Raw genomic sequence first — 24,427 nt, 5'->3', positions numbered from 1 at the left:
GTCAGAAGACTTGGTTTGAGTTCAGCTTTGCCATTTTTTAGGATAAGCTACTTTCCCTCATTTGGCCTGTTTCCTCATTTGAGGGGTTTTAAGCGGATGATCTCTAAGGTTCTTTTGAATTTAACATTCTAAGACCTCAATTTAATTAAGGGATTTGGGGGTAGGGTCTTGCAGGGGAAGGGAGGGAAGGGGTAAGGTCCACCTATTGCTTAGGAATATTGCGGGATAAAGACCAAGGTTTAGCATTGGTATTTACTAAATGTATTAGGATTTAGAAAATGGTTACCTAAGACAGTGGTCATAACATTTGCAATGCTTAAGATAGTTACATCCAGATAAGCTGAAACATCCATCAGAAATAGAAATTTAGGAAGCAGAGAGAATAGATAAAGAAACAGCATATTCATACGATAGACTACTACTCAGCAATAAAAAGGAATGAACTACCAGTACATGCAATCTGGATAAATCTGAAATACCTAATGCTGAGTGAAAGAAACCTTACACAGAAGAATACATACGGTACGATTCCATTGCCATAAAAGTCTAGCACAGGCAAATAGTGGTTGCTTCTCAGGGTGAGGTAGGGACAGGAATTGACTGGGACGGGGCATGAGGGAATTTTCTAAGGAGAAGATAAGGTTCTGTGTCCTGCATTTGTTTAGCAAATGTTACACTTAAAATTTTTGCATTTATACAAATTGCATGTAACTTTTACATCAAAAGAAAAAAATCTATAAACAATTAGTGAACTTTAGTTAATCTGTATGCTGAAGGAGTTAGGGTAAAGTATACTGATGTCTGAAATTTATTTTTAAATGTATCAAGCTTTAGATAGATTAATAAATGGATAGAGGGATGGTAGGTAATAAATATGTGATAAAGCAAGTCCAGTAAATGCTAGAATTTAGGTGGTGAGTATACAGGTTTTAACTGTAAAATTCTTTCAACACTGCTGTATATTTTCAACACTTACCCCCAAAATGTGAAAAAACATTCTAAAAAATTTGAAAATAAGAAGTGGAGATTTGCGACTGCCCTGGTGGCACAGTGGATAAGACTCCGAGCTCCCAGTGAAGGGGTCCCGGGTTCGATCCCTGGTCAGGGAACTAGATCCCACATGCATGCCGCAAATAAGGAGCCCGCCTGCCACAACTAAGACCTGGTGCAACCAAATAAATAACTAAAAGCAAATAGATTTAAAAAAAGAAGTGGAGATTTTTAAAATAAAGATAAGGTGAGTTGCTTTTGGAAATGCAGCAAAAGTAAGGAAGGCTCTCACATGGTCCTATTCCTTCAAGGTCATGTAGTTAAGGAGAATAAGGATTATATGACTGCTCAGAATCATATGCAAGAAAAGTACAATGATCCCTGTCTCAAATGATGAAAGCTGGAAAGGCTATATGCTTGTTCTCCAATACCCTGGCAGATAAAGCACAAAAATGTAACCTAATTTCTTGTCTGCGATTTTTGACATTGTTATAACATCCAAGTATGTGATCAGTGAACTCATCTCACCGAATGGGGTAAAAACCAGTTTGGGTGTTGTAGAACTTTCATGGTGAGCAAGAGCTATATATAGTCATGAGCACTTAAGACCTCATTAAAATGTATGATATTTTAATGGTTTGTCAGTTAACCCCAAAGTGTATAAAATGCAGAATTCATTTCTTTTCACCAAAAGATAATTTAAATGTAATATAATGTTACAGGATGAATGGTTGGGACTGGTCTGTGAGGAAAACTGAAGATGATTTTTTTAAAACACAGCATCATTTGCTTCATTATGAGCAAAAGTTAAAGATAAATATCCAGGGAGATGCCTTCAAGATGGCGGAGGAATAAGATGTGGAGATCACCTTCCTCCCCACAAATACAACAAAACTACATCTACATGTGGAACAACTCCTACAGAACACCTACTGAACGCTGGCAGAGGACCTCAGATTTCCCAAAAGGCAAGAAACTCCCCACATACCTGGCTGTGTGGCTGACAGGGTCTGGTGCTCTGGCTGGGTGTCAGGCCTGAGCCTCTGAGGTGGGAGAGCCAAGTTCAGGACAGTGGTCCAGCAGAGACCTCCTGGCTCCACATAATATCAAATGGCGAAACCTCTCCCAGAGATCTCCATCTCAACGCTAAGACCCAGCTCCACCCAACGACCAGCAAGCTACAGTGATGGACACCCTATGTCAAACAACTAGAAAGACAGGAACACAACCCCACCCATTAGCAGAGAGGTTGCCTAAAATCATAATAAGGTCACAGACACCCCAAAACACACCATCGGATGTGGTCCTGCCCACCAGAAAGAAAAGATCCAGCCTCATCCACCAGAACACTGGCACCAGTCCACTTCACCAGGAAGCCTACACAACCCACTGAACCAACCTTACCCACTGGGAGCAGACACCAAAAACAACGGGAACTACGAACCTGCAGCCTGTGAAAAGGAGACCGCAAACACAGTAAGTTAAGCAAAATGAGAAGACAGAGAAATACACAGCAGATGAAGAAGCAAGGTAAAAACCCACCAGACCAAACAAATGAAGAGGAAATGGGCAGTCTACCTGAAAAAGAATTCAGAGTAATGACAGTACAGATGATCCAAAATCTTGGGAACAGAATGGAGAAAATACAAGAAGCTTTTAACAAGGACCTAAAAGAACTAAAGAGCAAACAAACAATGATGAACAACACAATAAATGAAATTAAAAATTCTCTAGAAGGAATCAATAGCAGAATAACTGAGGCAGAAGAACGGATGAGTGACCTGGAAGATAAAATAGTTGAAATAACTACCACAGAGCAGAATAAAGAAAAAAGAATGAAAAGAATTAAGGACAATCTCAGAGACCTCTGGGACAACATTAAATGCACCAACATTCAAATTATAGGGGTCCCAGAAGAAGAAGAGAAAAAGAAAAGGACTGAGAAAAATATTTGAAGAGATTATAGTTGAAAACTTCCCTAATATGGGTAAGCAAATAGTCAATCAAGTCCAGGAAGCACAGAGAGTCCCATATAGGATAAATCCAAGGAGAAACACTCCAAGACACATATTAATCAAACGATCAAAAATTAAATACAAAGAAAAATATTAAAAGCAGCAAGGGAAAAGCAACAAATAACATACAAGGGAATCCCCATAAGGTTAACAGCTGATCTTTCAGCAGAAACTCTGCAAGTCGGAAGCGAGGTAGGACATATTTAAAGTGATGAAAGGGAAAAACCTACAACCAAGATTACTCTACCCAGCAAGGTTCTCATTCAGATTCGATGGAGAAATTAAAACCTTTACAGACAAGCAAGAGCTAAGAGAATTCAGCACCACCAAACCAGCTTTACAACAAATGCTAAAGGAACTTCCCTAGGCAGGAAACACAAGAGAAGGAAAAGACCTACAATAACAAACCCAAAACAATTAAGAAAATGGTCATAGGAACATACATATCAATAGCTACCTTAAATGTAAATGGATTAAATGCTCCAACCAAAAGACATAGACTGGCTGAATGGATACAAAAACATAACCCATATATATGCTGTCTACAAGAGACCCACTTCAGACCTACAGACACATACAGACTGAAAGTGAGGGGATGGAAAAAGATATTCCATGCAAATGGAAATCAAAAGAAAGCTGGAGTAGCAATTCTCCCATCAGATAAAATAGACTTTAAACTAAAGATTATCACAAGAGACAAAGAAGAACACTACATAATGATCAAGGGATCAATCCAAGAAGAAGATATAACAATTGTAAATATTTATGCACTCAACACAGGAGCACCTCAATACATAAGGCAAATGCTAACAGCCATAAAAGGGGAAATTGACAGCAACACAATAATAGTAGGGGACTTTAACACCCCACTTTCACCAATGGACAGATGATCCAAAATGAAAATAAATAAGGAAACACAAGCTTTAAATGATACATTAAAAAAGATGGACTTAATTGAAATTTATAGGACATCCCACTCCAAAACAACAGAATACACTTTCTTCTCAAGTGCTCATGGAACATTCTCCAGGATAGATCATATCTTGGGTCACAAATCAAGCCTTGCTAAATTTAAGAAAATTGAAATCGTATCAAGTATCTTTTCCGACCACAACACTATGAGACTAGATATCAATTACAGGAAAAAATCTGTAAAAAATACAAACACATGGAGGCTAAACAATATACTGCTAAATAACCAAGAGATCACTGAAGAAATCAAAGAGGTAATCAAAAAATACCTAGAAACAAGTGACAATGAAAACACGATGACCCAAAACCTATGGGATGCAGCAAAAGCAGTTCTAAGAGGAAAGTTTATAGCAATACAATCCTACCTCAAGAAACAAGAAACACCTCAAATAAACAACCTAACCTTACACCTAAAGTAAGTAGAGAAAGAAGAACAAACAAAACCCAAAGTTAGCAGAAGGAAAGAAATCATAAAGATCATATCAGAAATAAATGAAAAAGAAATGAAGGAAACGATAGCAAAGATCAATAAAACTAAAACCTGGTTCTTTCAGAAGATAAACAAATTGATAAACCATTAGCCAGACTCATCAAGAAAAAAAGTGAGAAGACTCAAATCAATAGAATTAGAAATGAAAGAGGAGAAGTAACAACCGACACTGCAGAAATACAAAGGATCATGAGAGATTATTACAAGCAACTATATGCCAATAAAATGGACAACCTGGAAGAAATGGACAAATTCTTAGAAAAGCACAACCTTCTGAGACTGAACCAGGAAGAAACAGAAAATATAAACAGACCAATCACAAGCACTGATATTGAAACTGTGATTAAAAATCTTCCAACAAACAAAAGCCCAGGACCAGATGGCTTCACAGGCAAATTCTATCAAACGTTTAGAGAAGAGCTAACACCCATACTTCTCAAACTCTTCCAAAATATAGCAAAGGGAGGAACACTCCCAAACTCATTCTACAAGGCCACTGTCACCCTGATACCAAAACCAGACAAAGATGTCACAAAAAAAGAAAACTACAAGCCAATATCACTGATGAACATAGATGAAAAAATTCTCAACAAAATACTAGCAAACAGAATCCAACAGCACATTAAAAGGATCATACACCATGATCAAGTGGGGTTTATCCCAGGAATGCAAGGATTCTTCAATATATGCAAATCAATCAATGTGATAAACCATATTAACAAATTGAAGGAGAAAAACCATATGATCATCTCAATAGATGCAGAAAAAGCTTTAGACAAAATTCAACACTTATGATAAAAACCCTCCAGAGAGTAGGCATAAAGGGAACTTACCTCAACATAATAAAGGTCATATATGACAAACCCACAGCCAACATCATTCTCAATGGTGAAAAACTGAAACCATTTTCACTAAGATCAGGAACACGACAAGGTTGCCCACTCTCACCACTATTATTCAACATAGTTTTGGAAGTTTTAGCCACAGCAATCAGAGAAGAAAAAGAAATAAAAGGAATCCAAATTGGAAAAGAAGAACTAAAACTGTCACTGTTTGCAGATGACATGATACTATACATAGTGAATCCTAAAGATGCTACCAGAAAACTACTAGAGCAAATCAATGAATTTGGTAAAGTAGCAGGATACAAAATTAATGCACAGAAATCTCTTGCATTCCTATACACTAATGATGAAAAATCTGAAAGAGAAATTAAGGAAACGCTCCCATTTACCACTGCAACAAAAAGAATAAAATACCTAGGAATAAACCTACCTAAGGAGACAAAAGACCTGTATGCAGAAAACTATAAGACACTGATGAAAGAAATTAAAGATGATACAAACTGATGGAGAGATATATCATGTTCGTGAATTGGAAGAATCAATATTGTGAACATGACTATACTACCCAAAGCAATCTACAGATTCAATGCAATCCCCATCAAACTACCAATGGCATTTTTCACAGAACTAGAACAAAAAATTTCACAATTCATATGGAAACACAAAAGACTCCGAATAGCCAAAGCAATCTTGAGAAAGAAAAACGGAGCTGGAGGAATCAGGCTCCCTGACTTCAGACTATACTACAAAGCTACAGTAATGAAGACAGTATGGTATTGGCACAAAAACAGAAATATAGATCAATGTAACAGGATAGAAAGCCCAGAGATAAACCCACGCACATATGGTCACCTTATCTTTGATAAAGGAGGCAAGAACATACAATGGAGAAAAGACAGCCTCTTCAATAAGTGGTGCTGGGAAAACTGGACAGCTACATGGAAAAGAATGAAATTAGAACACTCCCTAACACCATACACAAAAATAAACTCAAAATGGATTAAAGACCTAAATGTAAGGCCAGACACTATAAAACTCTTAGAGGAAAACATAGGCAGAACACTCCATGATATAAATCACAGCACGATCCTTTCTGACCTACCTCCCAGAGTAATGGAAATAAAAACAAAAATAAACAAATGGGACCTAATGAAACTTAAAAGCTTTTGCATAGCAAAGGAAACTATAAACAAGACGAAAAGACAACCCTCAGAATGGGAGAAGATATTAGCAAACGAATCAATGGACAAAGGATTAATCTCCAAAATATATAAACAGCTCATGCAGCTCAATATTAAAAAAACAAACAACCCAATCCAAAAATGAGCAGAAGACCTAAATAGACATTTCTCCGAAGAAGATATACAGATTGTCAACAAACACATGAAATGACGCTCAACATCACTAATCATTAGAGACATGTAAATCAAAACTACAATGAGGTATCACCTCACACCAGTCAGAATGGTCATCATCAAAAAATCTACAAACAATAAATGCTGGAGAGGGTGTGGAGAAAAGGGAACCCTCCTGCACTGTTGGTGGGAACGTAAATTGATACAGCCTCTATGAAGAACAGTGTGGAGGTTCCTAAAAAACTAAAAATAGAACTACCATATGACCCAGCAATCCCACTACTGGGCATATACCCTGAGAAAACCATAATTCAAAAAGAGTCATGTACCACAATGTTCACTGCAGCTCTATTTACCATAGCCAGGACATGGAAGCAAACTAAGTGTCCACTGACGGATGAATGGATAAAGAAGATATGGCACATATATACAATGGAATATTACTCAGCCGTCAAAGAAACAAAATTGAGTTATTTGTAGTGAGGTGGATGGACCGAGAGTCTGTCATACAGAGTGAAGTAAGTCAGAAAGAGAAAAACAAATACTGTATGCTAACACATATATATGGGATCTTAAAAAAAAAAAAAAAAAGGTTCTGAAGAACCTAGGGTCAGGACAGGAATAAAGATGCAGACATAGAGAATGGACTTGACACAGGGAGGGGGAAGGGTAAGCTGGGACAAAGTGAGAGAGTGGCATGGACTTATATACACTACCAAATGTAAAATAGATAGCTAGTGGGAAGCAGCCACATAGCACTGGGAGATCAGCGTGGTGCTTTGTGACCACCTAGAGGGGTGGGATAGGGAGGGTGGGAGGGAGATGCAAGAGGGAGGAGATATGGGTACATATGTATATGTATAGCTGATTCACTTTGTTATACAGAAGAAACTAACACACCACTGTAAAGCAATTATACTCCAATAAAGATGTTAAAATAAATAAATAAATAAATAAATAAATAAATAAATAAATATCCACAGCTTGCTCACATTGTCTTATAATCTCTTTCTCCATTCCTATCCACACAACAATGGGAGACTAGTATACCTGCTATGATGTTATTAAAACAAAACACAGAAACAATTTAGATACATTATCCCCTATAAGTAACTTTGTCGTCAATCCAACCCAGATTAATTAACAAGCAAAAAGCAAACTCACTTGTCACATTATAAACTGTAAGTACTGATGTACAGTGTTCTCAGTGTACACAGACATTTGATACAGGGAATCACCATTTCACTTCTAATCTTTGGTTAGCTATGATTGGAAAATGACTAAAAATTTACAAGTGTAATGGGGACTCTCTATATTATATGTATAGAAAATAAAATCTAGCAGAGATGGAGCAGGAAGTTGATCTTGGTTGTGTCTGAGGCCACTCAGTTTCTGTTGTTCTTGCTTGGTTCAGAACCTCCAGCCTTTCCACTGATTCTGTCATGTTGTTTTTAGTTAAGCAGAGACAGTTTAAGGATTTGCAACTAAGAACTCTGACTGGTACACGCTTTTTTGGTTTACCTCTTTTGCTTTACTGATCTTTATTTCTCAGCCTACACTCTCCCACATTAAAGAATCAGCTGCAACCCCTCACCTCTCTTCCTTCACACCCTAAGCCGCAGAGTTTGTTTCTGCTGACGTGAGGGGAAATGTTTCTCACATCCTGTGTTTTGCAACAAAGATCATGTTAAAAGGGCAAGTCAAAAAAAAGGCAAGTCACCTTTTTGATACTGGTATGGTATTAGTCCAGCTGTATTATAAGTTAAATAATAATTAATATTGAGTACTTATGTGCCAAGTACTATTCTAGGTGCTATATGCCTCATAGAAGCATCACAACAAAACTATATGCTAGGTGTCATTACTCCCATTTTAGATGAGGAAACTAAGGTTCAGAGAGGCTAAATAACTTTATCAAGGTTACCCTGTTAGTACAAAGCAGAGATAAAACTCAAATCCAATAGTATACAATCACTTTAGAAGCTAAATACATTGGAATGTTTGGAAAATAACTCATCTGCAATCCAGGGAAAGCTTATACTTTATCTGAGATGGACCACCTATGTTACCTTCTAGTCCTTACCTGTCAGCTTAGTGAAGGCTTCCATGTCATCAATTGCTGTAGAAATGTGATACTTTTTTCCTTCAGAACCCGTTATCTCTATGTAAGGGTCTGCTTTGAGGAAGGCATCTGTAATCCTAAAGATCATTTTATAAACATTTATGTTTATGAGAAAATTTGAATATTTGCTTTATGCCTTGCTTAAAGTTAAGGAAATCTTTCTACTTTAGGGAAATAAAATCTTGAGACAGAATGTTCTAAAGACAACTGCTTCTCAGACTTACAGATATAGAGAACAAACTAGTGGTTATCAGTGGGGAGAGGGAAGTGGGGAGGGGCAATATAGGGGTAGGGGATTAAGAGGTATAAACTATTAGGTATAAAATAAGCTACAAGGATATATTGTACAATGAGGAATACAGCTAATATTTTATAATAGCTATAAATGGAATACAACCTTTAAAAGTTGTGAATCACTATATTGTACACCTGCAACCTATAATTTTTAAAAAAGCCAGAAAAAAAACACAACTGCTTCTCAATCATGCTAAATAAATCCATGGTGATTTGTGAACTACTACATTTACTGTGTTCCAGGCATTATAACAGAGCTTTAAATACATCATCTTATTTAATCTTTCCAACTATAAGATAGGTGTAATCAGCCTCAATTTTACAGATGTAGAAATTAAGGAATTTTCATTTAATCAAGTTAGGAAGAAGTGGTACCAGGCTTTGTACCTACATCTCTCTGATTCTCCACATTAAAAACAAAGAAAACAACAAAATCTCTTACCAAAGTGACAACCATACAAATAGGAGAAAGAATTCTAACTAGTGTGCTCATGAGAAAAGATGAGGAAAAAAGTAGAAAAGAAGGTAAATTTTCTCAACACAAATGTTAAACATGAACATGAAAGGCTTAAAATAAATCAATTTAAAACTATTTTAGAGACATGGAATTAACTTGACTCACACCCAACTTTTGGTAATTCCTCATGGGGTCTTTGAGTCACACAGAGACCTGGCTGTACTTTTCTGCTTTGGTTCTGACTGGATCGGGGAGAAGAGGTGAAATTCCTGTAGGTTTTACTATTTGCTACTAATTTTGATAATTGACAGGGTAAGGAGAGACATTAATCTTAATCTTTAAAATTCATTTTTGTCATTAATTTCAGAATATCAATTATCCATGTCCCACCTCTCACCTCCATGACTAATATCTGGTACCTAAGCGACTACCTGTGCAGAGGTCTAAGCCATCCCAGCGTGGCCTCCTTCCTGCCTAGCCTAAACCCCATCTTCTGCTCGAATCTATCCTCTTTACCCACTTTCCTCCTCACCTCTAACGAAGGTCACTTTATGCTAGTTTTTGTTTTATTTGTTTAAGGGAACCATTTTAGGTTTGTTCACTTAAAATTCACTTGAATTTACCTAGAAATCTCAACTTGACCCAAGTACGATACTCTAGCAAAGCATCATGGAAAATTTTATAGGGAAATAACAATCGAATTTCTTACATTGTATCAATGATGTTGCCAACTTTGTGTTGATAAGCTCTGCGATGCAAAGAGTTGCGTGTGTGGAACATGTCATACAGGTTTCCAACCTCCTGCAGAAGAATGTGGAACAATGTAGGATCAGATTAGGTTCCCTTGTTAGCAGACAAGTATATAGGTCAAGGAAAAGGGATGGTGGCATAAAAGAAGACTAGGCACAGGGGCTACTTCATTAAAACCCCTGAGCCCACTAAGAAAGAGCAAGGCAGATTCATAAAACTACTAATTTGCAACTTTTGTTCTTAGTAAACCAAAATCTACTGAGTGTTTTAACTCAGTGACATTGTTTTAGGCATCTTAAATATATTCTTTAAATTTCCCAATACCTCTAGAAATTAGGTATTATTATTCTTATAGTCTTCATTCTCAAAAGAAAGACCTTCTATAGTATAATACTGTAATATTCTTTAGTTACATGATTCTAACCTAGCAGGGGACCTAATGATTTTAGGATTTTAACTACCATGAAACACGTAATATAGTGATTAAGGATAATACTCAAGCCAAACTTCCTGGATTGAAATTCCAGTTCTGCCATTAATTGTATGTCTTCTCTGTGCTTCAACTTGCTCATCTCTTAAATGGGATAATAACAGTATCTATTCCATAGGGTGGATGAGGATTGAGTTAATCCCTCTAAAGCACTTACAACAGTGCCTACAACAACATTCAAAAAATGTCTATCGTAATTTTATTATTATTTAACAATGCAGTAGAAGTGAAAAGAGCCTTAAGATACTTCCAAATGCTAAGCATGAAGTAAAGAGATTGACAATTTACCAGGTAGTGATTTTTCCAAATTAGTTAAAGGTTATTTCTAGATTTCACACTAGGAACTATACCTTCCTCGTTGTTCTCTGACATAGCTTACCTTTTCTCTAGTACAAATGTGCTTCCTATCATCTACCTCACAGACACGGGCAAACTTAATAAAGCGCTTGTAATCAAAATTATTTTGAATTCCAAGATGATGGCAGTCCCTAGAAAGATTCCAAAGCAGAGAAATGAAATATTTCAACAAAGGAAACTGTACCTTAAATATCAACACTAAATTTATACAAGAACTTTATTTTGTTTATTTAAATAAAAATTGTATATATTTAAAGTATATAAGGATTTTAACCAACTTTTCTGAAGTGTTCAATGCATACCTGGCAAAATAATCCCATTTGTCCACATCAATGCCATTTCTTTTATTGGCCACTATCTCATAAAGGAAGCTTTTTTCTTTAGGACGTCCTTTATACAGCCACTGGAAGACAAGAAAACCCACTGAAAGTTTTAGGATAGGAGCCAAATCTATTTGTAAGCAAAGCAAAGCAACTGTATTACTCTGGAAAGTATAAACAGATATTTGAACGGGAAGGTTAGGTAAGTGAGAAGGTTCTACTCATTCCTTCTTCCATTTAATTCCTAAATTAGTAGAAAAGGGAAAAGAAATGCTAAAGTGTGATACCCTGTTAATACTAAACCTTGTGCCTTCGGAAGGATCCTAACTCTATTACACTTCCCATAACCAACAAGCTTTCTTGTTTTCTTCGTTTAAAATTTTTTTAAAAATATAAGATCTAATTATGAACTAGTAAGAATGTTCCTTATATTCTAATGCTTAAATTCAGGCATGAAAATAGTATTGTCTTTCAAAGTAGCCACACATCTAGTCTAAATGATATGCACCATTCAAAGAATTTTTGGAACTCTGTTTTTTGTTTGTTTGGGTTTTTTTTGGCGGTGCTGTGTGGCCCGTGGGATCCTAGTTCCCCAACCAGGGACAGAACCCGGGCCCTCAGAGGTGAAAGCGTCCCAGTCCTAACCACTGGACTGCCAGGGAATTCCCAGGAGCTCTGTTTTTTGGAAATAGGACATTTGCTATAAAATCCACCTCTTTATCTTATGCCTTACAAGTAGCTTTGTATATTTTAAGGAAAAAAACTTTAAAAACCACAAAGGGAAATTCTTTTTTCTAAGTAAAATAAAAAGAAGAAAGATCAAAAGGAAACAAAACATATTTCCCTCTGAACTAATTCAACTTTTTTCTAGGTCTTCACATATCTAAATATTTCAAATATGCTAATTTTAATGAATAAACAAGACACATACTTTTACATTATCCAAACTAAGTTACTTTAGGCTTCTATATAAAATACTGCATACATATTCATTTTAAGTTGGGCGATAACTTCTGAAGAACTCAGTTAAGAGCTGGAAGAACTATATAAGTCTTTTATTTTTTACATTAAACAGTAGAAATGTATCACATATTTTATCATTTAGTCTCTCTAAAATAGCCAAATGTCACCTCTTCAAATAGATCTGAAGGAATCAAGCAGAGAGACTAGATGAAAGGAACCAGTCAGTTCAAATTAAGTTGTACACAAACTTACCTTTGAAGAATCTTTGATGGGTGATTCAGGTGGTCCTGTAATTTGTTCCTTGATAAACCAAATATCTTCTTCAGGGATGAGACCATAGTGTTCCATGACATCTCTAAGTCCGTTAGAATTAACTAGGTGCTCAAACATCATAACCGAGCCCTGTTCATGCTGGGAAAAGTCAGCACAGTATGGTCTGTTGTAGACTCTAGTCCATCAGAGACCCCTGATTATTTAAATTACTCTTGGCTCCAAGTAATTCAGAGATAAGGTTCTAATGCATGTTAATTATCAAGTTTTCAACTACAATCTTACAGATATTTTAAAAAATCTGTCAAATTTGTCTATATTGGGACTCCCCTGGTAGTCCAGTGGTTAAGAATCCTCCTTCCAGTGCAGGGGATGCAGGTTCTATCCGCGGTCAGGGAACTAAGATCCCACATGTTGTGGGGCAACTAAGCCCGCGCACTCTAGAGCCTGCGTGCCACAACTGGAGAGCCCGCGAGCTGCAACGAAGAGCCCGTGCACTGCAATGAAAGATCCCACATGCTGCAATGAAGACCCAATGCAGCCAAATAAATAAATAAATACCAGATGGGACTGGAAAAAAAAAACTGTCTGTATTTTACCAGTCTATAAACCTTTACAAACCAGGTTCATCATTATTACATAAATATATTTAATGAGATATAATCATTTATAATACATAAGTATTGTACAGTACAACTGAATATTACCAGATCATAAAGATAGAAATAGCTTTTTTTTTTTTTCTGAGATGTACCACGTGCAGAATCTTAGTTCCCGGACCAGGGATTGAACCCAGGCCCCAGCAGTGAAAGAGCTGAGTCCTAACCACTGGACCGCCAGGGAATTCCCAATAGAATACCATTTTAATGAATATCACTATAAAATTTAGTTGTATTGTTTCATCAGCTTTGGAATTTGTGAAGATACAAGTTCTGTTAGCATTTCCATCTACTGATAAAAAGGGGTAATTCCAAACTTGCCAGTAAAAACAAAAATGTCTCAGAGCCCTGAAGTCAAGACCTGGGCTGGAATCTCAAATTAGACTCATTTTACTCATCTGTCTCTGCTTGCTCATTTATAATCATTATAAAGATCAAATGGCCCCCTGGAGGGAGACATCTGCCCTATCACAGGTCTTAGCAAAAACAAACTCAAGAAACATGAAAACAAAACCCTGAATGGTCCTATATCTATTTTTTAATTGAATCAAGATACATATTAATTACATAGAGGAAAAACAGTAAGTTTATGAAATTTGGCAGCCATTGCCTTAATCAGGTGATTGAAGTTAATATTACCAGTAATGGCTTAAAAAGACCTTATGTGCCTCTGATGGGATACACTAAGGTCACAACGTGGCATTCTGCCAAAAACAGATAGTCTGACAGTATGAGGAAACCGAAAACCGAAACTCAAAGTGAGGGGCAATCCACAAAATAATCTACCTGTATACTTCAAAAAATGACAAGGTCATGAGAGATAAAGACGGAAGAATTGTTGCAGATCAAAAGAAACTAAAGAGGGGCTTCCCTGGTGGCGCAGTGGTTGAGAATCTGCCTGCCAATGCAGGGGACACGGGTTCGAGCCCTGGTCTGGGAAGATCCCACATGTCGCGGAGCAACTAGGCCCGTGAGCCACAACTACTGAGCCTGCGCGTCTGAAGCCTGTGCTCCGCAACAAGAGAGGCCGCAATAGTGAGAGGCCCGCACACCGTGATGAAGAGTGGCCCCCGCTTGCCACAACTAGAGAAGGCCCTCGCACAGAAACGAAGACCCAACACAGCCATAAATAAATAAATAAATAACTTTAAAAAAAAAAAAATAAATAAACTAAAGAGAAATGGCAACTAAGGGTAATGTATGATGAATCAGGACCAAAAATGGTTTTCTTTTCCCTTTTCTATATGGACAGTTGTTGAAATTTGATAGAAGGTCTGTAAATTAGATAATAGTACTGTATCAATAATAATTTCCTGATTTTAATAAATGTACTGAGGTTATGTAAGAGAATGTTCTTGTTTTTAGGAAATACCCACTGAAGCTTTAGGAATAAAGGGGCATGCCTACAACATACTTTCAAATGGTTCAGAAAAAAACTTATACATACAGAAAAATTCAAGTTCCACAAAGATAGCACAGACAATAATAACTAAAATTATAAGCAACTTAGAAGTAAATATAATAAAAGATGTATAAAACCTTTATGGAGAAAATTACAACATTTATAATAGAAGAGCAAAAGGCCAAAGATACCTAATAAAAGAAACAGCTGTCCTACCAGCTATCAAGACTTATTATAAAGAAGTAACAATTATGAAAAGTGTGGAATGGAACAGAATCCAGAAAGATTCATCATTACGGAAAGTTAAAAAAATGTTGGGGTTGGTATCACAGAATCAGTGGGGACAGTGGTAGAGCGTTTGACTGCAGATCATTGGGGAAATTCAATAAACAATTATCCATATTAAAAAAGAAATCAGATTTCTACCACACATATGCAGAGAAATAAATTCCCATGAGGTAAGGACTTACATGTTAAAGGCAAAATATTTAAAGAAAAAGACTTGGGAATGGCTGAGTAGATCCTATTTAAATCGACCTTGTTGAAAACAAACTATTAACTCTGGACAACTTCCTGAAGGTATTGGATTACGACCAAAAGCAGGCAGATGTTAGAGGGAAATAAACACTTGGAAGAGGAAGGCAGTGGGCAATATTCCAGTTCTTTTATGGCTTTTAGCCTGAGGGAGGCCCTAAGGCTGCAGAACTGGAGAGAAACTATCCATCTTACCAGGTTGAAGAACCAGAATACTTCATCAAAATTTAAATTTTTTGTTTCTCAAAAGCCACCTTCATTAAAGAAATGAATTGGTAAGTCAGAGACTGGGGTGGGGACGGGGACTATATTCACAATACATGTATCTGACTATATATATAATTACTCAAATTGATAACTAAAAGGCAAACATTCAAATTTTTTAAATGGGTAAATGGAAAAACTCTTCACAAAAGATGATTTACCAGTGACAAAGTACAGGAAATGGTACTCAACATACCACAGAGGATACCAAAAAAAAAAAAAAAAAATCCTATAAGAAACCATTTCACACTCATTAGAAAGAATAATTTAAAAAACTAAATGTTGGTGAGGCTATGGAACAACAGGCACTCTCATATTGCTGGCAGAGTGTAAAATGGGAAATGTCTGGTAGTTGCTTTATAAAGTTAAGTATCCATCTACTTGATGACCCAGCAATTCTACTCCTAGGTAAGGAGAAATGAACCTAAGACAAATGAAAACATTTTCCATAAAAATCGTGTACAGTAACATGCATAGCATCCTTATTCGTAACAGCCAAAACACTGAAAACAACCCAAATTCTACAAAAGGAGAAAAAATAAACAAATCGTAACTTATTCATACAATGGAATACTACCTCAGCAATGAGCAGGGACCGACAACTGATGCATGACACACCAACGAATCTCAAAATCATTATGTTGAGTGAATAAGAGCAAGATACAAAAGAGTACCTATTATAGGATTCTACTCTTATCAATTCTAAGACAGGCAAAACTAATCTGTTTATAAAAATCAGAAGGTGATGGTGGGAGGGAGATGTAGGAACTGACTGAAAAGGGTCACAAAGGAATTTTCCAGGAAGACGAAAATATTCTATATCTCAACTTGGGTAGTGGCTACATGGATGTATACATTTGTCAAAACTCACTGAACTGTACACTTAAGATCTGTACAACATATTGTATATGAATTACCTTTAAAGAGAGAGAGAAAAAATAGTGGTTGACGTGTAAGAAGTGTTCAATATGTATTAATACCTTTTTCTACTCCAAATATAGTGTGGCCAAAAATAGGAGTTGACCTAACTTTATTTCTCAAAAATTGATTCCAAAAATACGGGTCAGTCACCTGCAAATCTGTAAGTATAAAATGAACTTAGCTGGTATTAGTTACTTCATGGTCATACAAAATGAGTCAAAGCCAGAGTCAGCCTTTTATTTTTTATTTTATACTAGTATGATAGAGTAGAAAGAGCATTAAATTAGCAGCTAGGAAACCTGGTTTTCTAGTGTGGCTTCATCATTTAACAACTTTGTGATTTTTGGTGCATCAATACACCTCTATGAGTTTCAAGTTCCTTTATACTTACAAAAATGGAGATAATGATTTCCTCCTTAGAGATTACTGTGAGGATCAAAAGAAAGCATTATATATAAACACTCTGAAAAACTGTAAAAGGAAGAATACTTTAACACAGCAGTCACTGCTTAGTCTTTATTTTATTGACTATTAAATATGTGGATACATACCGTCCATTTCACATCTGGGCGAGCAAGTGGAATAAATCTTCCATCGAACATATGAGAAAATGGCCCATGACCTTAAAAACAAAAGCAGCCTTAGAACAAGAAAAATGTTTGTAAATTGGTAAAAAGTAAATCTTTTTAGTTAAAACTTGAATATCAATAGAAATTAATAATCTATAAATACATCACAAAAAGGAACAAATCCTTCCTTCCTATTTTCCAAAACAAGAGAACAGGAAGCAGAACAATACAGGAAAGTAAGCTCTCCATTGAGGGGTCTCTGAGTCACCAGAGTTTACATAAATCTGATGAAAGGACAGTTTTGTGTAACTAAAGGAATGTTAATGACAAAAACTTTTGGCTTCTTCAGATTATATATTGTTAATGTTAGAACAGTAGTTTTAAGAAAATCCACTAGGGTTAGGAAGAAAATGTTAGAACTTTATTACTCTCAACCTTTAAAAACATCTATTTTTATGTAAATTTTATAATGTACGTAATTTACTTTATAATAAATATACACATATCAGGGTTTATCTTGGGTTTTTACTGATGATATGGGCAATCAAAAGTGGAGATCACTACTTTATCTTATTCATAAGTGATCTTAACATTCCACAACATCTAGTAATATGAAACTTTGCTCAGGCACAACTCTGGAATTATCAGAATTTCTGAAGGAGTTACAGTTGGCCCTCTGAATCCGCAGATTCAATCAGCCTCGGACAAAAAAATATTCAGAAAAAAAAATTCCAGAAAGTTCCAAAAAGCAAAACTTGAATTTGCCAAGCTTGCTGGCAACTATTTACATATAGTTTACATTGTATTGGTATTATAAGTAATCTAGAATTGATTTAAAGTACATGGGAGGATGTGTGTGGGTTACATGCAAATTTTATATAAGGGGCTTGAGCATTCAGGATTTTTGGGTTTTGTTTTTTTTTTTGTAGCCGCAGGGGGTCCTGGAACAAATCCCCTACCCTCTTCCCTGACAGATGGGAGAGGGAGCCTACCTGGACCAGCCCTGGGCCTTTTTGCATGTTGCAGTCTGTACACAAAGGCTTGTTACTACGGAGCTCAGACTCCTAGGAACTGGCAGAAGTTTCCCAATGATTCCCTCTCAAAATACCAAAAATCTGTTAAATTTGTGATCTAGGGCTGATACTGGTCCTACTGAAATCTCCAAGGGGACATGCTGAAGAGAGTGCCCTATGCCTTTAAGTATCTGGCTACTGAAACCTCCCTTTCCCTGCACTGAGGGCACACGCAAACTCTTAGGATTCTCCAACAGGTAGGAATAAATTACAAGGATAGGGGAAAAAACTCCTGTGATAAAAGAGAACAGTCCTTTTTCTCTTTCTTCGACCATGGAAAGGGATGATATTCTTCTACTTGGATTTAAGTGGCCCAAGACCTCACATGAGCCAGGGAAGAAAAGGAGTTCTCTAAATCTGTTGTTAATCTGTTAGAGCAGATTATGTATTCTATGTGTGAGAAGAATAGATTTGACAAATTATCTAAAGGAAACTGGCAATTTTATTTCGACCAAGATAAAGGAAAAATCAAATTCACATCATCCAACACACAGTAGTCAGAAAAAAATCACTATCAGAAAGTCCTTTCATATAACCTGCAACAAAGATGTTTAACATGGGAAATTCACTGAAAGACTACAAAAAAAAATAGCAATGCTTTGGGCTTATGAACCATTCTAGAAAGAAGCAATGGCACATTTACATTAATGTTAACTGAAGAATTAAAACACAACTTTCATATTCTCCTAGTTAGTTGGATTTTTTAATTTCAAAGAGAGGTACCATGTGGTTTTACATTAGAACTCTGGCTCTTTGAACTGCTTACCGAGATCATGACAAAGACCAGCGATCTGAACACAGAGCATATCTCGTTCACTTATCTGCAGCTCTGGTTGTTTTTCACTCAGTTCACGAACTAGACGTCCTGCTAGATACCCTACGCTGCAGAGCGGAAAAAACAAAACAAAAATGAAAGAGTTACTCTTCTGTTTGAAAGATGAGCGACTGTTAAGATTTGTATTTGTCCTTGATAAATCCTTAAGGAGGCTGTGAATTAGACTTTGGGTGAAGGAGCCTTCCCAGCAGTTTGAGTGTAAAAAGCCCTCTTTTTCCCTTTTTGTTTCAGTGTCTACCTGATTGAGCTAGCTAATTAGGCTCAGTCTCAGGTCATTGTGGGCTGTATTACATTTCTGATTTGTAGAGATTTGCAAGACAAAGACAGTTGCTTTTAATTCCCCAAAGAACTGCTCTGCTGCCTAAATGATTTTAAAAGATTGATTTGCCCAACTACATTTTCTTTAATTTGATTATTATTAGCTTCTGAATATTAGCCCCTAGTTTGACATTATATTGTGTGGGTTCAGGTAACCTTACTGGGTTTTTTGTTTTTTGTACATTTAAATTAATATTTTCTGAGGGGCAGATTTACATACCCTGTCTTATAATACCAGGCAGGGGAAGCATTCCCCAGTGAGACATAATGACTACACACAATATAGTGAGGCAAAAGAGATATAAACATCTTATATTAAGCCCACTTAAATATACCTACTTTTATAAACTGTCATCTCAATTCAATCAACTCTTACACCTTTAACTTTAGCCTCCATTAGGACCCCATCAACAAGCTGTGGTCTTACAAGGAGTCCTAGAAACTTTCCTTTTTATTCTCTGGCTATTTTATCTATTTTTGTATAAAGGCTCTGGGGTCTCCAGGGAGGGGTTGAGCCAAGGGACACAGGCCTTTTTAAAAAATCTTTAACTTGATTAATTGGCCTGTTGCCCCAAACAATTGTTCAACTGTTGATCAGGTATCTCAGTGTAATTTTCTTCCAGCCTTTTAAATATGTGTGTGTGTGTGTATTAAACTGGGGTAAATAGAATGGACTTCCTCGGGGCCCTTAATGTTGGGGACCAATAAGATGTCCCCTTGGCCCATCCAACCTTACATAGTGTTGTATAAAAACCTTTGTTTTAATCTCATTACCATCCATTTTATTTATCCAATTTCTTAATAACCATCTAAAGATTTTTATCCTGCTGGGACAAGTCCCTTTAAAATTTCCACCTTCTTGGGAAGAAGTCTCTTAACTTTCCCCTCAGCTTTTTTTCCCCTATTAACCAACCCAATTAACATTAATTAACCTAATGTTTTTATTAGCATCTGTAAGGCCCATTGAGGGTAACCCTAGAGACTACAAATAAGGCTTCCCAAACTGGTTTATTTTTGTCTCTTTTAAACTAAGGGAGTTCTGAAATTGGGTCATTTGTAGAGACGGGGATGGATCTAGAGACTGTCATACAGAGTGAAGTAAGTCAGAAAGAGAAAAACAAATACCGTATGCTAACACATATATGTGGAACCTAGAAAAATGGTACAGATGAACCGGTTTGCAGGGCAGAAATTGAGACACAGATGTAGAGAACAAACTTACGGTCACCAAGGGGGGAAAGTGGCGGGGGTGGGGTGGGGGTGGTGGTGTGATGAATTGGGCATTTGGGGTTGACATGTATACACTGAAGTGTATAAAATTGATGACTAATAAGGACCTGCTGTATAAAAAAATAAATTAAATAAAATTCAAAAAAAAAATAATTGGATAAAGTCAGTGTCAAGATAAATTCAACACCTATGTTAAGTCCACAAAATCAAGAAGAGATAAAAAAACAAAAACCAAAATACTGAGTATAGTTCCCTGTGCTATACAGTAGGTCCTTGTTGGGTATCTATTTTATATATAGCATTGTTGAACTAGATAATATGGTCTCTATTCTTAATGGAATATGTGGTGAATTTACAACAAAAGGTAACATTTAAATTAATGCAATTAAATCCACAACTTATGACAAAAAAAAAGTATCAAATCATGTTGTACACCTTAAACATACACAATGTTATGTGTCAATTATATAACGATAAAGCTGGGGGAAAATAAAATATTCAAATTTTTTAAAAGTTAAGAAAAAAAACCTAAAAATGATAAAAAATGATAAATAAATAAATAAACTAAGGGAGTTCTTAGGTTAGCCGTTTTATATATACTACCATCTAATTTGTTTTTTTATAGGTAAAAATAAAACAGCTGTTTGTAATGAGAGCTCTCTAAAAAATTTACCAATTTACCAAGTTTCTCCAATTTTAAGGATTCACTGTCTGGTCATTGATGAATAGTATCTTAATAGTGACTCAAACCAATAAAATGCAAGAGGCGTCCCCACAAGAGAGTGCAAAGGATGCAGCCTTCATAAGATCTAGACATTTCCTCCCCCAAACAGCCCAAGAGAGTAAAGTCCTTCGTTGTACAGGTGGTTGCAATGAAGGTTGAGATGACAAAGGCCCCTTATGGGCTGGGACCCCTTATGACAAATTTTCCTGAGAGTTGACACAGCCAGACAAAAAGATTGCTCAGAATTCCAGTCTATTGACTGGTTGCCAAATGTACACCATATGTGTACCTCCTGGGTAGCAGAGACTAAGCTCTCAGAACACAGGAGAAAAAAAAAAAAAAGCCTAAGAAGATCAGGTAGAACATTTACATCTCTAAGACACACGTAGAGAAATGCAAGTTCTCCCAGAAGGGCTTTTGTTTCTTTAAGTTCAGAATTTTGAAAAGATGTTTTATTAAGTTGGGTTTTTCTAGCTGCATATGAAAAAACAATTAATTTTGGAATGTCAAAAGAACCCCAGTTTGGCCATTTTTAGGATGAGCTTTAATTCCCAATTAAGCAAGTACTTGCAAGTACAAATTCTGTACGCACATAATAAAAATTTCCCAGTGTCTGTCAATTGGGGCAACCCATCAGCGTTTTTTAACTGAGCAAAATCTTCCCAGTGTCTTTCAAGTGAGGATAACCCACTCTGTCACTCAACTGACCAAAATCTTCCTAATGTCTTTCAACTGAAGATAACCCAGGTACCACCTCTTTTTGCAACTAAGTTCAAGGAAAACCTACTCCTCCGGTGAGAAGTTTAATACCACCAAATAAAACTTAGGATCATAAGCGAATAACGTGAGATCCAATATCCAGGAGACACTCATCCAAATTCATCTGGACTCACTGAGGAGACAGACGGGCACAAGAGGCCTCTGCTAGTACCAAGGCTCCAGATCCTCATAAAGTTCAGGCAAAGGAGAAAAGTTTGCTCTGGATCCCTTCGTGGTCACTGAAACTGTCAACTGAAGAAAAACACTACCTAAAAGTTGCAAGTTATGTTTTATTCAGAGATCTTACTGAGGACTCTAGCCCAGGAAACAGTCTCAGACAGCACTGAGGCATTGTTCCAAAGAGGTAAGGGAGGAACGAGGGTATATAGGAGTTTCTGGTGGAAAAAAAAAACAAAAAAAAATTTAGTCCAACATCAAAAGACTGCTGCTAATGACAAAAACCAGTCACCTCAAGTTAATAATTTTTAGCATTTTCCTATGTATGGGAAGATGCAAGAGTCTGGGGTCACTGAAATTATTCCTTAGGTATTCATCTGATCTATCTAGGGCCAGGATGCTGTTTTTCTCCACCCTGAATTCCCCTCTGGGTGCAGCATTGGGGGTCAGCTGCAGTGGCTTGATGGCTTGACGGCAGGCAATATTTGTTGTTTACTAGAATGACAGGTAACATTTTTTTTGTCCACATTTGTGATTAGCAGTAATCTTTTTACACTTGACCACATGTTTTTCCCAGCAAAAAAGTTCACATATATACTGGCTCCTCCCTTACCTCTCTGGAGCAGTTCCTCAGAGCTATCTGAGAACTCCCGGGCTATAGTACTCAGTAAGGTCCCCAAATAAAACTTAATTCCTAACTTTCACATCGTGCATTTTTCTTTCAGTTAACACTCAAGAACTTCAATATGTTTTTCAAATGTTCTAATATACCTCGAGGGCAACGTAACAGAATAGTCTGTTTCAGAACTAGAAGGAAACACACAGATTCCCCAAAGCAGGACCTCTTGACTCAGAATCACTTATCATTAGGGAAATGCAAAATCAAATCACAGTGAGACACCACCTCATACCCATTAGGAGGAGTTTTTTGGGTCTTTTTTTGGCTGCTCCACGCAGCATGCAGGATCTTAGTTCCCCAAACAGGGATTGAACCCGTTCTCCCTGCAGTGGAAGCGCAGAGTCTTAACCACTGGACCGCCAGGGAAGTCCCTAGGATGTCTATTATAAAACAAAACAAAAACTAAAAAATTTTGACCAGTATGTGGAGAAATTAGAACCCTTGTACACTGTTGGTGGGAATGTAAAATGGTGCAGCCACCATAGAAAACAGTAGAGCAGTTCCTCAAAATATTAAAAATAGAATTACCATATGATCCAGAAATTCCACTTCTACGTATATACCCAAAAGAAGCGAAAGCAGGGTCTTGAAGAGATATTTGCACATCCACATTCATAGCAGTCACAATTGCCAAAGAGGTGGAAGCAACCCAAGAGTCCAAAGATGAATGAAGGGATAAATGAAATGTAACATATACATACAATGGAATATTATTCAGCCTTAAAAAGTAAGGATATTCTGACACATGCTCCAACATGAGTGACTCTTGGGGAAATTATGCTAAATGAAATAAGTCAATCACAAAAAAGACAAATACTCTATGAAATCACTTATATGAGGTACCTAGAACAGTCAAATTCATTAGAACAGAAAGTAGAATGGTGGTTACCAGGGACTGGGGAGAAGAGGAATGGGGAATTGTTATTCAATGGGTACAGTTTCAGTTTTGCGAGATGAAAAAGTTCCGGAGCTTGGTTGCACAATAATGTGGATATATTTAACACTATTGAACTGTAAACTTAAAAATGGTTAGGATGGTAAATTTTATATTCTGTGTATTTTACCACAATTTGTTTTAAAAGCATAACTTCTGGTGTTGTAATGTTTACAACATAGATTGTAGATAAGGTGCTCAACAAATGTTAAATACACTTTTAGCATTTCCACCTGAAAGTACTTCCTGAATGAATATCTTTCTTGCCCCCTAAACTCTGAGCTTCACAAGGATAGAAACAGTTGATATCCTGTTGGTTTGGTAGGCACTAATAAGTTTTCAATAAATATTTGTTGATGAATAAATAAACATTTGAGTAGATGCATGTGTTCTGGCTAATTAAAGATGCTTCTAAACAAACAAACAAAACCAAAGTAACACAGCAGTTTCCCCTTATTATTGGTTTCACTTTCCTCATTTCAGTTACCAGCAGTTAACCATGGTCTGAAAATATTAAATGGAAACTTCCAGAAATACACAATTCATAAGTTTTAAATTACACTCCATTCTGAGTAGCATGATGAAATATCACACTGTTCTGCTCCATCACGACTGGGTCGTGAATCATTCTTTTGTCCAGCGTGTCCCACACATTAATC

The 24,427-nt window shown here is 36.6% G+C and overlaps 1 protein-coding gene across 1 annotated transcript in view; it reads right to left on the bottom strand.

Annotated features, from left to right (window-relative positions):
- SAMHD1 (SAM and HD domain containing deoxynucleoside triphosphate triphosphohydrolase 1) overlaps window positions 1–24,427 on the bottom strand; it is a 63,383-nt gene that overhangs the window by 16,312 nt on the left and 22,644 nt on the right. Inside the window, exons 5-11 of the mRNA XM_068565625.1 lie at window positions 18,879–18,994; window positions 17,022–17,092; window positions 12,673–12,831; window positions 11,440–11,540; window positions 11,160–11,268; window positions 10,250–10,341; window positions 8,751–8,866 (exon numbers count right to left, since the gene is read on the bottom strand). Of these exons, the coding sequence (XP_068421726.1) occupies window positions 8,751–8,866; window positions 10,250–10,341; window positions 11,160–11,268; window positions 11,440–11,540; window positions 12,673–12,831; window positions 17,022–17,092; window positions 18,879–18,994 (764 nt within the window). The remainder of the gene's footprint in view (window positions 1–8,750; window positions 8,867–10,249; window positions 10,342–11,159; window positions 11,269–11,439; window positions 11,541–12,672; window positions 12,832–17,021; window positions 17,093–18,878; window positions 18,995–24,427) is intronic.

This window comes from Eschrichtius robustus, chromosome 16 (genome assembly GCF_028021215.1).
Source record: "Eschrichtius robustus isolate mEscRob2 chromosome 16, mEscRob2.pri, whole genome shotgun sequence".
In the NCBI taxonomy this organism is placed as follows: Eukaryota; Metazoa; Chordata; class Mammalia; order Artiodactyla; family Eschrichtiidae; genus Eschrichtius; species Eschrichtius robustus.
Note: the sequence above shows the minus strand (reverse complement) of the source record. Positions and strands in the feature narration are given on the sequence as shown.